This window comes from Sorex araneus, chromosome 2 (assembly GCF_027595985.1).
Source record: "Sorex araneus isolate mSorAra2 chromosome 2, mSorAra2.pri, whole genome shotgun sequence".
Lineage (NCBI taxonomy): Eukaryota > Metazoa > Chordata > Mammalia > Eulipotyphla > Soricidae > Sorex > Sorex araneus.
This window is the reverse complement of record NC_073303.1, coordinates 140,387,884-140,404,777: the sequence shown is the minus strand read 5'-3', so window position 1 is coordinate 140,404,777 and position 16,894 is coordinate 140,387,884. Positions and strand designations below refer to the sequence as shown.

The 16,894-nt window shown below is 40.6% G+C and overlaps 1 protein-coding gene across 3 annotated transcripts in view; it reads right to left on the bottom strand.

Annotated features, from left to right (window-relative positions):
* Positions 1 to 16,548, bottom strand: part of IGSF11 (immunoglobulin superfamily member 11) — a 169,894-nt gene extending 153,346 nt beyond the window's left edge. For 2 of the 3 annotated variants that reach the window (XM_055128439.1, XM_055128440.1), the window contains exon 1: positions 16,421 to 16,548. In XM_055128439.1, coding sequence (XP_054984414.1) covers positions 16,421 to 16,472 — 52 coding nt within the window. In that variant the 5' untranslated portion in view covers positions 16,473 to 16,548. The remainder of the gene's footprint in view (positions 1 to 16,420) is intronic. The other variant, XM_055128441.1, reaches the window with a different exon arrangement.
* Between the last annotated feature and the right edge of the window lie 346 nt (positions 16,549 to 16,894).

The window sequence follows — 16,894 nt, the reverse complement described above, 5'->3', positions numbered from 1 at the left end:
AGCAGAAATGACATCTTCACCTGTAGATTCATTGCAGCACTGTTCACAATAGCCAGTATCTGGAAACAACCCAAGAACCTGGAAACAGCCCAAGCGCCTGAGATCAGACGACTTTTTAAAGAAACTTTGGTACATCTACATAAAGAAATACTATGCAGCTGTTAGATGAAGCTATAAAATTTGCTTTTAAGTGGATGCAGACGACTGCAGAGAGAGTCTCTTGCCCTCGCACCTGGCTGTCTTCCCCGGGGCCTCCTCGGAGGGGATGGGCTCCAGCTTACCTCCCCACCCAGAGCAGAGCTCCCGGTGGCCAAAGACCTCCAGACCCTAGCCACAGCCATGCTCAAGGCCCTTCTCCACATGTTCGGACAGACCTCATGCATGAAGGAACCGGCAGAGGAACCCAGGGCTGAAACCTACAAGGCTGCTCGGACTGGGACTGGGCCTGCTCCGCCCAGATTTCCCATCTCCCAGTAGCTAGGTGGTCACACCCAGAAACTGCCCCCAGCACCTTGTAATCCTGTCAACGGCCAGCATCCAGAGACTTAAAAGCAAGCTCCCGGAAGTATGCGGCCGCTTTACGGCCACACAATATCTTATAGCCTACTCCTCCCTCTGGGAGAACCTGGCAAGCTACTGAGAGTTTCCTGCCCACATGGGAGAGCCTCACAAGCTCCTCATGGTGTATTCATATGTCAAAACCAGTAACAAGTTGGGTCTCATTCCTCTGACCCTGAAAGAGCCTCCAGTATGGCATTGTTGGAAGGATGAGAAAAAAGAGGCCTCTTGGGGGCTGGAGCGATAGCACAGCGGGGAGGGTGTTTGCCTTGCACGCGGCCGACCCGGGTTCGATTCCCAGCACCCCATATGGTCCCCTGAGCACCGCCAGGGGTAATTCCTGAGTGCAGAGCCAGGAGTAACCCCTGTGCATCGCCGGGTGTGACCCAAAAAGCAAAAAAAAAAAACCAAAAAAAAACGAAAAAAGAGGCCTCTAAAATCTCAGGGCTTGGATGAATGGAGACGTTACTGAGATTGCTCGAGAAATTCGACGATCAACAGGATGATGATGATGATGATAAGTGGATGAACATGGAGAGTATCGTGCTAAGTGAAATGAGTCAGGAATAGCGGGACAGACACAGAAGAACTGTACTCATTTGTGGAATATAAAATAACATAATACGAGACTGACACCCAAGGACAGTAGACACAAGGACACAATTGCCCCATAGTTAGAAGCCTGTCTCATGATCTGGGGGAGAAGGCAGATGGAACAGAGAAGGGATCACTAAGACAATGATGGTTGGAGTGACCATTCAGGATGAAAGATGTGTGCTGAAAGTAGATAAAAGACCAAATGCAATAACCTCTCAGTATCTGTATTGCAAACCAAAATGCCCAAAAGGAGAGAGAGAGTATGGGGAAAATTGTCTGCCATAGAGGCAGGGGGAAGGTTAGAGCCTTTAACCTTTAACTCACAGTTCAAGGGGGTGCAGTATACTAGGGACACTGGTGGTGGAGAATGTGCAATGGTAGAGGGATGAGTGTTTGATCATTGCATGATTGAAATTCAAACATGAAAGCTTTGTAACTGTATCTCACAGTGATTCAATTAAAAAAAACAGTCAATAAAATGAATTACAGTTTAAAAGGGTATTGTCATGTGTCAGACAGAATGATGTACTCATTTAAATGGCTAAAACACAAGGCCAGGCATGTGGCTTAGCAGTAGAGTACATGCCACAAGTGTGAGCCCTGGTTCCCATTCCCAACACTACCAAAAAAAACCATTGACGGTATTTTTTAAATTTATGTGTAAGCTGTACTTACGGCCAGAAAAATGGTCACTGAAAAATGCACAGCAACCCAGAGAACTGGGAAGATGGACGGGAATGAGTTTGTTCTTAAGCACTTCAGCTCTGAATTTTGTGCCAGAAATGACTTACTTTTGCAGTTAAATTGCTAAAAGAAATAATGGAGCTGTTAATAGTGATCTTAATTTTTGCATTATATTTATGTATTAATACATATTATATTTTAACTGCAAGTATGGTCAAAGGGCCCATGGAGGTGAAGATCTCCAACCCTTGCGAAAAGTCCATGAGGTGAAAGCTATTTTATCATTATTTGAAGTTTTTGAATTGTTTTCTGGGCTTGGCGGGAAACCCAGAAGTGCTCAGGGTCTGCTCTTGACTCACTGCTTGAGGACCATGTGGCTGGTGGCAGGGACCAAACCCAGGCCTGCTATATCAAAAGCCTGTGCTCAGCCTTATGATTACACTCTTCAGCCCTGAAAGCTATTTTCTTAATAGAAATAATAAGGAGCTTTTTTTTTCCACCTGTGCTAACGTTTGCACTAACAGTGTGCAATGGGAGGTCTTTTTACAGAAGCAAGAGGATGTGGGGTCTGAATACACTGACACCTTCACAGCACAAGGTACTTGCAGAAAACTGTACCTAACCACAGTCACTGCAGTCTTCACCAAAATGAACTCACAGTTAAAGAGAAAATTCAGTTCCACTGAAGACTGCCTTTGATAAAGAACCTATAATCACAATTTTATATAAATACTGATCTGTGTAACGTCTTCTGAGAAAAAAAATCAGCAGAGTGAGACCTTATTCACTGAAAACCGAGGCTGTCCCAAAGTTCCTGGCACCAGTGCAGGAGCTCAAAGTCACATAAGCTGGTTGCTCTTTTGTCATGGATCAGCATTTTTACTTGAAAGAATAACAGTTATTCAGATTTATGTAACTGGCAACGACTTTTCTCAAAACTAAACAAGATAAAACTAGCACTTCAAGTGAAATAACTGAGAGCTGATTGTTGGCAGTGATAAAATTTGCACAAATAATCAAATTTTGAAGACTTGTATCTGCCACAGTGAATTTAACAGCTTCCCAGTACTTTAAAGAAATTTCAGATGAGATCAATAGTGATATTAACAATATGGTTTTATGTAATTTTTAATATGTCAACATTTTTAGTATCTGCATCAGTGAGCCAACATAACAATGTACAATGCCATGAAAAATTATGTATTGTAAAAGATCCATCTGAAGATAAACCAATGGATTTTAATATAACAGAGCATAAAACTTGACTAAAATGGTTTCCATGGGGTCAGAGCAATCATACAGTGAGTAGGGCACTTGCCTTGCACACAGCCAACTCGGGTTCGATCCCTGGTATCCTATATAGTCCCCTAAACAACGCCAGGAGTTATTCCCGAGTGAATAGTCGGGAGAAAGCCCTGAGCACAGCTGGGTGGGGCAAAAAAAAACAAACAAAAAAATTAATAAATAAATCAAATGGCTTCCAATTTCTCATTGAAATCAATCTTTCAAAAATTACCATTTGACTGCACTCATTTGTGGAGTGTACGGTAGCATCACATGAGGCTGACACCCAAGGATGGTAGATACAAGGGCCAGGAGGATTGCCCCTTAGCTGGAAGACTGCTTCATGAGTGGAGGGGAGAAGGCAGATGGAATAGAGAAGGGATCACTAAGAAAATCATGGTTGGAGGAACCAGTTGGGATGGGAGATGCATACCAAAAGTAGATAATGGGCCAAACATGATGACCTCTCAGTGTCTGTGTTGCAGGCCATAATGCCCAGAAGTAGAGAGAGAGTATGGGGAATATTGTCTGCCATGGAGGCAGGGTGAGAGTGGGAAAGGTGTGGTATACCGGGGATATTGGTGGTGGGGAATATGCACTAGTGGAGGGATGGGTGTTTGATCATTGTGAGATTGTAACCCAAACATGAAAGCTTGTAACTATCTCACGGTGATTCAATAAAATTTAAAAAAAATTTTTAAATTACCATTTACCAAGTTTTGGTAGGCTATCAAATAATATTCTAATTGGACTGGAGCAATAGCACAGCCAGTAGGACATTTGCCTTGCATGAGGCCAACCTGGGTTTGATTCCTTTGTCCCTCTTAGAGAGCCCAGCAAGCTACCGAGAGAATCCCACCTGTACCGCAGAGCCTGGCAAGTTACTGTGGTGTATTCGGTATGCCAAAAACAGTAACAACAAGTCTCACAATGGAGACGTGACTGGTGCTCGCTCGAACAAAGATGACAGTGCTACAGTGCTACAGTGCTACTTTAAAATAAAACTAACAAAATGCTCCTTCCCTTTCTACATGTCTATACGAGACCAGGCAATCCTCATGTACTTCAGACTAATACAGCACTTCAGGATGAAGAGGACACAGCAGCAGACAAGAACATGGATGGCGGTTGAAAGAGGGCGTGGCCCAGGTTCCTGCACACAAACAAGTGTTCAGCCCATTTGATCTGTCTGGTTCCAATAATTTTGCTTTTGGAAAAAATTTTAATTGTCACTAAAACCTGTTGTGTTTGTCAACACATAATGAAAGCGTTGCTATTTGAAAATTAGCATTTTTTTCATTTATCACTTTTCATTTCTGAAACGGCAAATATCAGTGGACACAATCCACATAAACAAAAGCTGTAGAGAGTCTTCAATAACCTTTAAAACCCCAATAAAGTTTAGGTTCCAATATTACAAAAAATTTAAGAGCCTTTCAAAGTTGACTTTCTTTTAGAGGGGTGAGGAGCACATCCGCTGTGCTCAGGGCTTACCCCAGCTCTCTGCACAGGGGTCACTCCTGGAAATGCTCTGGAGGGAACAGAGGATCCCAGGGATTTAACCCGGGTCAACCATATGCAAAACAAGTGCCCTATCTACTGTAGTGCATCTCTGGGCCCTGTAGTTTTCTCTTTAAATATGTCAACAACTTTAAACTTTTTGCCTGTTCTGCATACTCTCAGGTCCTAGTGAATAAAACCTGTATTTGCCCACATTTACACATGGACAATAGGCATAAGCGAGCAGGCTACAAGTTTTCAAAGTCAAGGGCAGTCCAAACTACTAATCTCAGAGTAACAGTACAGCAGAGAAGGTGCTTGTGGCTGACCCCAGATGGATCCCCAGCATCACATATGGTGGCCCCAGTATCCCCCTCCCGGGAGTGACCCCTGAGTGCAGAGCCAAGAATAACCCCTGAGCAACGCCAGGTGTGGCCCAAAAACCTAAAATTTAATTAAGTAGTTTAATTAAATACTAGCCTAATTTGAATTGCTCTATGTAAGTTACAGTAACAATACTGCAGTCTCTCTTTTTTGCCATCAACTTTGTACTATGGCAAATGATCCTGACCCGTGATGCATGAAAGCAGTTAAATAACAGACAGTTATGAGTGTGGTCCAAAAAATCCACACAGATTAATTATCATGATCACTGACTGATGTTACAAAAAGGCCTCTCTAAGCACATGGTTGAGGAATCATTTATGACTCACAGGAGTCTTCTGACATTTTGAGTGCTACAAACCTCACTGCAGACCTGAGAGGATGCTCCCTAAGGACACAAGTCACAGCTGAAATCAATCAAGGCCGGAAATATGAAGATGTCAGAAGGGAAGACCCTTCGAAGGACGAACAAATGATAATTGTCATCGGGAATAGATTATAATGAACACCCCAGCATAAGGTTAATTTAGTTAATGCATATATATGACTCCTGAGCACAGAGCAGGAATAAGCCCTGAGGACCTCCAAATATGTATGGCACACAAGCAAACCAAAAATATATTTTAAAAGAATACCTGAAATGAGGCCAGAGAGATAGTACAGCGGGTAAGGCACCTGCGTTGCACGTGGAAGACTCAGGTTCAATCCCCAGCATCCCATATGATCCCCTGAGCACCGCCAGGAGTGATTCCTGAATGCAGAGCCAGAAGTAACCCCTGAGCAACTCCAAATATAGCCCAAATCACCCCCCACACACACACATACCAAAAGGTATTCCAGAAATGGAAATGAGAAACTTCCTATTCAATGTCATTCTTCAAAAAAAGTCTTGAAAATCTTTTAGGAAAACTTAATTTCAAAATGGAAACCTGCAATATTTTAGGATTACAAATATGCTGTTAATTAGTTTTAAATTATTTGTAAGCACTGCATAAATTAAACTTATAAGTCACAGAATTTTTTTGGGGGGGAGACTAATTACAGAGGTCTTGCAATTTTTTTTCTGTTTGTTTTTGTTCAGGGGCTACACGCGGCCATGCTCAGGGCTTACTCCTGGCTTTTTCACTCAGGAATCACTCCTGGCAGGTACTCAGGAGACCATATGGGATGACAGGGATCAAACCCAGGCCGGTCAAATGAAAGCAAGTGCCTACCTGCTGTACTATAAAGCACCAACCCCAGAGCTCTATCACTTCTGATCTGCAAAATATACATTCACCAAGGTTCAAAGATTAGTTGAAGCTGATACCCAAAGGAAAATTGTAACCTTGAACTGACACTGGTCGTGGGATCAATGCTGCAATACTGTATGTATAAAACTCAAATATGAATAACTTTGTAAATCATGGTGCTTTAATATAATTTTTAATTATAAAAATAAAATTGTAAATTTTAAAAAGAGGAAAAATATCAAACTGGAGAGTTAGTGTAAGGCTTATGGCACTTGCCTTGCATGCACACAGATCCTAGTTCGATCCACTAGCAGCATACGGTTCCCCCAAGCACCACAAGGAGTAACCCCAAAACACAACAGGGAATAGGCCCCAAGTACTACCGGGTGTGGTCAAAAAATACATTAAATAAAATTTTTGACATAAAACAATCCTTTCAAGTACTGCAAGCACACCTGGCTTTCCGCTCTTGCAGTAACCACTCACTCATATCAGTTACCATTATCTACTGAGCACAACACCAGGCATTGTCTTTCAGGAAATATATACGTATGTACACACACATACACCCGGCACTCACAACAAGAACCGGATCACAGAGTTAAAATATATGTATGTACACAAGTTAATATATGTTTATGTATATACACACACACCTGGCACACACAGCAAGAACCAGATCACAGAGTTAATATATGTATGTATCTACACATACACACACACACACACCTGACACACATACCAAGAACCGAATCACAGAGTTAATATATATGTATGTACACACACACCTGGCACACATAGCAAGAACCGGATCACAGAGTTAATATATATGTGTATGTACATACATACATACACACACACACACACACACCTGGCACACATAGCAAGAATCGGATCACAAAGTTAATATATATATATATACATATATATGTACACACACACACACACCTGGCACACATAGCAAGAACCAGATCACAAAGTTAATATATATGTATGTACACACACATACACACACACCTGGCACACATACCAAGAACTGGATCATAGAATTAAGATATATATGTATACACACACACACACCTGGCACTCACACCAAGAACCGGATCACAGAGTTAATATACATATATATGTACACACACTCACCTGGCACACATACCAAGAACCAGATCATAGAGTTTATATATATATGTATGTACACACACACATATACCTGGCACACATATCAAGAACTAGACCATAGAGTTAATATATATATATGTATGTACACAAACATACCTGGCACACATACCAAGAACCAGATCATAGAGTTAATATATATATATGTATGTACACACACACACACCTGGCACATATACCAAGAACCGGTCATAGAGTTAATATATATATGTACATACACATACACACCTGGCACACATACCAAGAACCAGATAATAGAGTTAATATATATATATATGTATATACACACACACACAGACACCTGGCACATATACCAAGAACCGGGTCATAGAGTTAATATATATATATATATGTACACACACATACACACACACCTGGCACACATACCAAGAAACGGATCACAGAGTTAATATATATGTATGTATACACACACACACACCTGGCACACATACCAAGGACCGGATCATAGAGTTAATATATATATATGTACATACATACATACATACACACACAAACTGGCACATATACGAAGGACCAGATCATAGCGTTAACTCTAGGGAACAAGAAAAAGCTATCAACAATGATGAAGTCTTCACTCACATATGCCAGGTTGAGGCCCAGGGTTGCTGCAGTTGTTGTCTATCAACCCTCAAAACAGAAGGTACTGCTGACCATAATGCCCAAAGTAGAGAGAAAGAAGGAAGGTGCCTGCCACGGAGGCAGGGTAGGGACAGAAGGGATCTTAGGACACTGGTGGTGAAAAATGCACACTAGTGAAGGGATCAGTGTTTGATCATTGGATGACTGACAATCATGAAAGCTTTGTACCTCATGGTGATCCAATGACAATTTTAAAAATTAAAAAGTTGAAATAAAAAATTAAAGTTAAATAAAACAGAGGTGAACAATTAGAGCTATGAACAACTAGATATATTTATCTTACAAGAACATGATGCCTCTAGCAAAATAATCTGCCATCTAAGATAAAAGATAAGGAGAAAAGAGTCAAGTGACAACATTAAAAGATACAAGACTGAAAAAAAAATTTAATATGAGCAACTGCTATAAACAGAAAGTTCTCTAAATTATAATAATGTTTCCACTAGCATAAAATAAAATTAAAGAGAATTCAGTAAAATTTTTATCTTTTTCCATGCTTTAAAATATTGGATTAGGTCTGTTCTTCCAAACCCGTGTTCTACACACCTGTCTCTCCTTGCCTGTCTGTTTCTTTGCTTGCTTATTTCCACTCTGGAGAAGCCTCTGTTTTCTTTTCACCACATATTTCCCCTCTTTCTCTCCTATCTGTTTAAGCAAGTTTCATTCAATAAAAACTGCGTGATCCACTAAGAAAGTTAATAAACAAAACAAAAAATATACTGGATTAATTATCCTTTTAAAACTGGCCTAGAGTGGCCCCACTATGCTGAAGTCACTAAACCATGATGTGTTATTGTTAAGATCAAAAAAAATTTTCGATCTTACAAACACAGATTTCAATCATCTGTCCCAAACATCAATCCCAATCAACTCTCATTCATAGCTGAGGTTAACCTAATTCTCTGATGAATCTTCTGAAAAACTGCATGTGACACAAGAATTTCCAACTAGAAATTCTGGGACCTCTACTTCTTTATCACTTTTCTAAAGAAGACTATGCACCTCATCCTGCCAGTTTTTTATTTCTCACAATCAAAATGTAAAATGAACAGAAATCTAAAGGAGACTCATATAGATTTTTTTATTGAATAGATTCGTGTTCACAACATCAGATTGATATAAATTTAGTTTAATTCTATTTTATAAACAAATTTCAGTTATCCCCTATAATGCATGAGTGAGGTAGAGCCTTCAGCACCAATACAATATTTGATAAAGATAATAAATTCTATCTTATCGATGGCTGAGTCTGCCATTTGTAAAATTAGGAAACAAAATCTCTTTGACAGATTTCTCATTTCTACAATTTTAAAATCATCAGAGATGAAAACCAGTTCCATTTGTTAGGTGGTAGGAAACCAGGTGTAGAGGGAATCAATTACCCAAACATTGAAGAAATGAAAAGACCTTTCCAATGTTAGTAAAATGACTTAATAAATAGATTAATTTGCACTTTTAAACTCAAACTCAGCAATATAATTTTTAAATTGTAACTGTTCAAATATTTAATTTGTTCAAATCAGATGGCATTCTGAATATAATCCCCAAAACCAATAACTTCTCTGAAACCAGTTCCTCTCACAGCATGAACAGAGAAGATTTCAAAGTCTGCAGATGGTATGAAGGATGCTCTCAAGAAACTAGAGGGAGCTGTGTGAGCACCAGGAAGTCCTCCAGGGAAAAGGATATCAAGGGTTCAACTGTTCACACAGTGTCTACAGTACCTCAATTGCAGCAATTCTACCTCCGACAAAAATTAAGAAGCAAATTGTGATCATTAGTGTGGATAACAATGCGTTTAGGATCTCTATCTAAATAAAACAGTCGTAGATGAGAATTTTAGTGGGATGCCACAATTTTCCCAACTTTCATCCAACTCGGCCAATTTTCCCAAAGTTGTTCTGTATAACTCCCTGCAACTAAAAAATCCTGTGCACCAGCACATCGCCTTGTTTGACACTGAATCACATGGCTGAAGTATGAAGATTCGAATGAGACTTTTCATTATAAATGCTTCCACTATCGAAGTGTGAAAACACATTTGAAAATGTGCCACATACTGTTACCAGGGGAAAAAGTCTTTACCCGTTGCATCATTACCTTGGGTGGGTCTGACAAGTTCTAAGCAAACATTTCAGAAGCATTTGGTGATTTAATATTTAAATTGTCCCTTAACAGTCCACATTGAATATTAAGTGTATTAAGCTTAATTTCTCTAAAATTTTCATCTACTCTCACTTTTCAGGAAGGTCAAACTATGGACATATTTAGTAAAAATTAAGTCCTTCCAAAATACTAACTACATTAAATTTTTTCAATAAATTTTTCATAATGTTAGCAAGTAAGCACATAATTCACTTGATTTTCTTTAGTTGTTTTCTTTATTTTTATACTTCTTCTCAGACTCAGGAACATTTTTCACAAGGAATCATCAGATGCACAAAAAAACACTTTGACTATATCCAACCTATTGGCAGAAGTATGCAAAAGTCAACTTTTCCATTCAAGTTCCTTTTCAAGTTACTCCATAGAGAACTAAACAAAAATTTAAAACATTACCTGATATCCATTTTCTCTCAAAAACTTAGGAGACCAGTTCTACCTTTAGAGTTTTATCCCACTGCAAAATGTACCACCACCACCATATTTTTGTTTTTGTTTCTTAATCTGGTATCCATTTCCCTTTCCCACTTAATAATGAAATGACTCTGATAATGTCCTTGCCTCCCGACTAATTCCACTTGAGAAGTTCAAAGTATGGGCCTTACTTTGTTCAAATCAATTTTGCCATTAGCTGGCTGGAGAACCAAAATGCAGCCAGAACATTCTTCCAGAATGTGGCTATTTCTTCTGGAAATTGTTGCACTGGACACAGATTCTCTAGAACTATTTATCCCCTCCCCTCTCAATCTCAGAAAACAGTATCAGTGGCTTTTCCATGTTCTACTAAGAGCATAACTCAGCATGTAAGGCTCTCGACTATCTTTCTAACCTTTGCTTCTTTGCATATGTCTCCCACACTGGCCACTACACATTCCACTTCAGAACTCCACTCCATAGCCTTCATCCAATCTCTTTCTTCAGATCAGACTGGGCCAAGGACAAAAGGCACATGGAAAAATGCTCTACATCACTGATCATCAGGAAGATGCAAATCAAAACAACAATGAGATTTCATCTCACACCACAGAAACTGGCACACATACAAATACACAACAACAACCTGTGCTGGCTCAAATGCGGGGAGAAAGGGACCCTCATTCATTTGTTGCTGTTGGGATTACCGGCTGGTCCAGCCTATTTGGAAAACAATATGGACATTCTTCAAAAAGCTAGAAATTGAGTTCCCATTTTATCCAGCAATATCACTTCTGGGAACATACCTTGGGGACCCAAAAACACAGCAGAAACACCATCTGCATGCACTTCTATGTTCATTGCAGCACTATTCACAATGACCAGAATCCGGAAACAACTTGAGTGCCCAAGAACAGACGTATGGATAAAGAAACATCTACACAGTGGAATACTACAGAGCTATTAGGAAAAATGAGGTCGTGAAATTTGCCTATAAGTGAACAGACTTGGAGAGTATCATGCTGACTGAAATGAGTCAGAAGGAGAGAGACAGATATAGAATGCATTTATTTGTAGGATGTTAAAAAAAAAAGTATGACACTAATATCCAATGCCAGGGAAAACAGGCTGGCCAGGAGGTCTGGTCAATGGTTGATCAATGATGTGCGAGATAGAGAGTAATTAAGAGAGAGGAGGATCCATTATGACAATACTAGTTCGAAATGACCACTCTGGAAATAATTGAGTGTTGAAAGCAGGTAAAGGGATATACATGAAAACCTTTCAGCATCTGTATCACAAATCACAATACTTAAAATGAGAGAAAACGAGAGAGAAGTGCCTGCCATGAAGGCGGACCAGGGTGGAGGGTGGCTTGAAGGGTGGGAAGGAAACTGGGGACACTGGTGCTGGGAAATTACACTGATAGAGGAATGGGTTTGGGGACACTGTATGATCGAAACGCAATCATAAACAATTTTGTAATGTTCTATCTCATGGTGATTCAATTAAAAAAAAATGGGCCAAGGAGAGGAACAGACACTTTCCCAAAGAAGACATATGGATGCCAATAGGCATATGGAAAACTGCACATCATCACTCATGATTAGCACTGTAATGCCACTGTTCATCGATCTGCTCTTGTGGGCAGCAGTAACGTCTCCATTGTGAGACTTGTTGTTACTGTTTTTGGCATACTGAATATGCCACGAGTCGAGTCGGTTGCATGCAAGGCAAACGCCCTACCCACTGTGCTATCGCTCCAATCCTCATGATCTCTCATGATTAGGGAAATACAAATCAAAATAATAAGATATCATCTCACACCATTGAGAATAGTACTATTATCCAAAAGTCTGAAAATAGTGTTGGCAGGATTACAGTGAGGAAGGAACCATCTTCCACTGTTGTTGGGACTATTATCTGTTTCAACCTCCAAAAAATGCAATTTGGAGATACAAACCAAAAATAAGAAATGAAACTCCCATAAACCCATTGATACCACTTCTTGACATCTACCCAAAAAACATCACTTGTCACTTGTCACTTGTAGTCCCATTGATCTTCCATTTGCTCGAGCGGGCGCCAGTAAAGTCTCCATTTGTCCTTGTCTCGAGCTAGTGTAGTCCAACCATACCTGCTCGCTCCAAGAACAGGAAGAGCCTCAAATTGTTGCCCAAAAAACATAGAAACATTAATTCAAAAGGATATATGCACACCTGTGTTCACTGTGGTTCTTGGTGCAACAGCCAAGATATGGAAATAACCTGAATGTGCAACTATAGATGAGTGTATCAAGAAGTTGTGGTATATACACATATATACTCATATACACACATGGAATACTACACAGCACTAAGAAAGAGCAAAATCATGCAATTTACAGCAACACAGATGGAACCAGATGATGCTAGGTCAAGAAAGAATGGGATAGAGTGGACCTCAAAGGTGTTGTCAATGATACAATGACTGGCAAAGATGAAAGAATCAAAAATAAACAAATAGAACTACAGCAAATAAAATAATTTCTGTATGACCAAAGAAACATGGGCTAAAATTAAGAGACAGGTTATTGAATGGGAAAAAATTATTTTCGGCGACAACATAAAATAATTGGTTAATATTCAGGATATACAAAGTACTGAAAAAATAACACAAAGGTACTTACGAAGATCAACAACAAAAACATTCCCAAACCCCATCAAAAAATGGGGAGAGGAAGTAAATAGGAACTTCTCTAAGGAAGATCAAGGGATGGCCAAGAGGCACATGAAAAAATGCTCATCATCACTAATTATTAAGGAAATCCAAAAGTCTATGAGATACCATCTCACACCAGTGAGAATGAAAGACACCAAACATACTGGAAACAATCTGTGTTGTGGGGATGTGGCGAAAGAGAACTCTTATCCACTGCTGGTGGGAATGCTGTCTGGTTTAAACCCCTATGCAGAAATAATACGGAGGTTTCATAAGTAAACTCAAATTTGAGCTGCCATATGACTCAGCAATTTTACTTTTGTACATTTACCCCAGGACCAAAAAAAAACATTCGTTCAAGAGAACAAATGACCACCACTATTCACTGTAGCACTCAATATAATAGCTAAGATTTGGAATCAACCTAGATGTCCAACAACAGATAAGCTGATTATGGAGATGTGGTAAATATACACAATAGAATATTACACTGCCATAAAGAATGATGAAATCATGCAATTTGCTGCAACATGGATAGAAGTGGAAGATATGCTAAATGAAGTAAGCCAGAAGAATAATAAAAACGCAGGATAATATCACTTATACATGGTATTTAGAATAACTGGTTGAGAAAATATAATCATTTAAAATGGAGAGTTCTTAGATCATCCTTAGCCCCACAGTATAGGGAGAAGAAAAGAAATGGAGTGGGGCAAGGGGGGACACAGATCAAGGCAATGGGCAAAGATCAAGGGGATTCAGGCACATCGGAGGGGTGAAGAAATGACTGGGCTAAGTATCCAAATCACAGGCTAAACAAAACTGAAGCCCGTCAAGATGACAGGTTGAGGGGGTGGGGCGAAGGAGGGGAGGGAACCTGGGAACACTGGTGGAGGGAAGTTGACATTGGTGGCAGAAGTGATGATGGAACACTGCATGTCTAGAACCCAACTATCAATAACTAGAAATCAAGGTGGTGTTAATAAAAACTTTTTAAATTCTTTTTAAATTTAAAAGTAAAAGGAATAGATACAGAATGATCTCTCTCATATTTGAGATCTAAAGATACAAAGCAAAGTACTAGCAAAGGTCCAAAGGCAACACAACAGAACTAATCCACACAATTGAGTTGGGTGCAGGATAGGTTGAAAGGGAGGGGCCCTGGGCCCTGGGTCCTGGCAAGAGGACAATGAGTACACTGGTGATAAGTGTGAGGTTGCAATTACGTGCATGAAAAAACACTACTAACACTGACTCCAAAAAGAAACAGGGCCAAAGAAATTATACCAAAGAATCTCAATTTTAAAAAGTTTTAATAAAAATAAAAACAAAATTTAAAAGAAGGAAAGAAAGTTGAACCACTCCCACTCAGCCAATTTTAATCCTACTCATTCCAAGTTCAGATCAAATCTAAACTTTTCACTCTTAATTCTTCCATCATGACTAACACCATTAAAAAGTAGCATTTACCAAATATTCCTTGCATTATAAATCATACGTGCATTCCTACCGCCTTAAATTTGCAATGCTTGAAACTGCAAACTCCTGAAGAGCTGAGGACAAACTCTTACTAACCTTTGAATTCTACCACTATCCCTGCTTACCAGACACACTCTCAGAAAAATATATGTTGAAAATAACCAACTCTGGGAAGGTACAATGGTGGTGGGATTGGTGTTGGAATATTGAATATAACAAATCATCATAAACTACTATATTAAAAAATAAAATTTTTTAAAAATGAAGAGAATAACCAACCCATTTTTGGAGAGTGAAAAAAATGCCTCTCCAGACAAGATTATCAAGCAGATTGAAATGTCCTTGAAAGTTTTAAAAAACACCCTAATGATTTAGAAATGCTTCTGTTGAAAGAAAAAAAAAATCAGATGACCTTGTAAGACTGATCCTTGTGAATTACATCAACTCTTTGAAAGTACTGTCTAATAATTCAAAGACAGACTATACACAAATGATATTTACAAATTGTGGCACTGATTAAAATAAATTTTAACATAATTTATAAAAAAATTCAGCTGTTCTCATAGTAATATTTACACCATCTTCAGCTATGTCTAAGGGATTAAATTTTAAAAACCCATTCATTCTCTTATTTCACACTTGAAGGAAGAGAATAGGGAAAAACGTTGACCCTCCCAAACAAGTAAGCAGCCGAAATCAATTTTAAAGCACAAATCATAGATCATATATAAATTATTATCTATACATTATCCCTACTGAAAAATATACTGAAATTTTGACGATTTTCCTCACTAGTTTCTATGGAAAATTTGTACTAAAGTTTTGTATTCTTCCCTTCACTTAACTAAGTGAGTTTATGCAATGGAAGTAGGTTAAAATAAGGTTATTTCAAAAATCTATGACACATAACCAGTTCAAATGAGGCCCTAAAACGGTGGGGAACAAACTGATAACTCCAAAAAAGAAATAGGGCCAACCACAATAATCCGCCAGTCACTGAACCCTTTAAAATAAATCCTGGAGAATAAATCTTAGTAAATCTTATCAACCAATTAAATGAGACCAGAAAAAAAAGATTCCACCTAACAATACACTCGCAAAAAAAGGCATTTACAAACGACAGCTCTTCGTAAAAAACAGTGTTAAAAAAAGAAAGAGTAAAAAACTCAATTTAATTTAACCGAAAAATTAAACACACGTTTATTTCCTTTGTAATCTTAGAATATTTCCTTTATAATATTACAATATTTCGTGCATTTTTCTAAGCCAATTAAAAAAAAAAAAACCTGGGGGAGGAGGAGGGGGGAAAAGAGCCGGCGCTCTTTTGATTTTCTTAAATAAGGCTTTGGAATACCGGGCAGCACCTCGCAGGGCGACAGAGGGATGAAGCTGTCCGCGCCCGCCCGTCCCCGCCAGATGCCGGCGCAACTCATCAACTTTGCGAGCAAGTTTCCCGACCGCGCCCGGAGCACCTGGGGTCCCCCGGGGGCCGCCCGGTAACGGCCGGGGACTCCGCGCGGGCCGGGCCTGCGCCCGGGAAGGGTCACCCCGGGCGGGACCCCCGGCGGCGGCGCGGCCGCGCGACTCACCGTGCAGAGACAGCAGCAGCAGAGGCGCCAGAGGGGCGCCCCGGGCAGGCATCCCGGGCCGCGTCCCCGCCGCGCCCGCAGCGCCCCGGCCACCGCGCGTCGCCCCGGCCCGCCGCTCCCCGCGCGCCGCCCCGGGAGCCGCCCCCCGCCGCCGCCCCCGACTCGCGCCCAGTGGCTCCCGCCGCCGCCCGGCTCCGCGCCGCCCACTCGCCCCGCCGGTCTCCCGGGCAACCGCGGCTCCAGCGCGACGCCTGGCGGCCCACCCGCCGCCCGAGCGCGGCCCCGGCCACCTGTGCGCGCGCCCCCGGGCCCCCAGCGCGCGCCGGGGACTTTCCCACGCTCTGCGGCCGAGCCCGCGGAGCTCGCAAAGCCTCCGATGGACCGCATTCAGAGTCACTAAGCTATGCCCTAATTGCTGGTCCCCTGGCGATTGTTGTCAGGGCGGGTGATTTTCTGGCCACCCTTTTCTTGAAA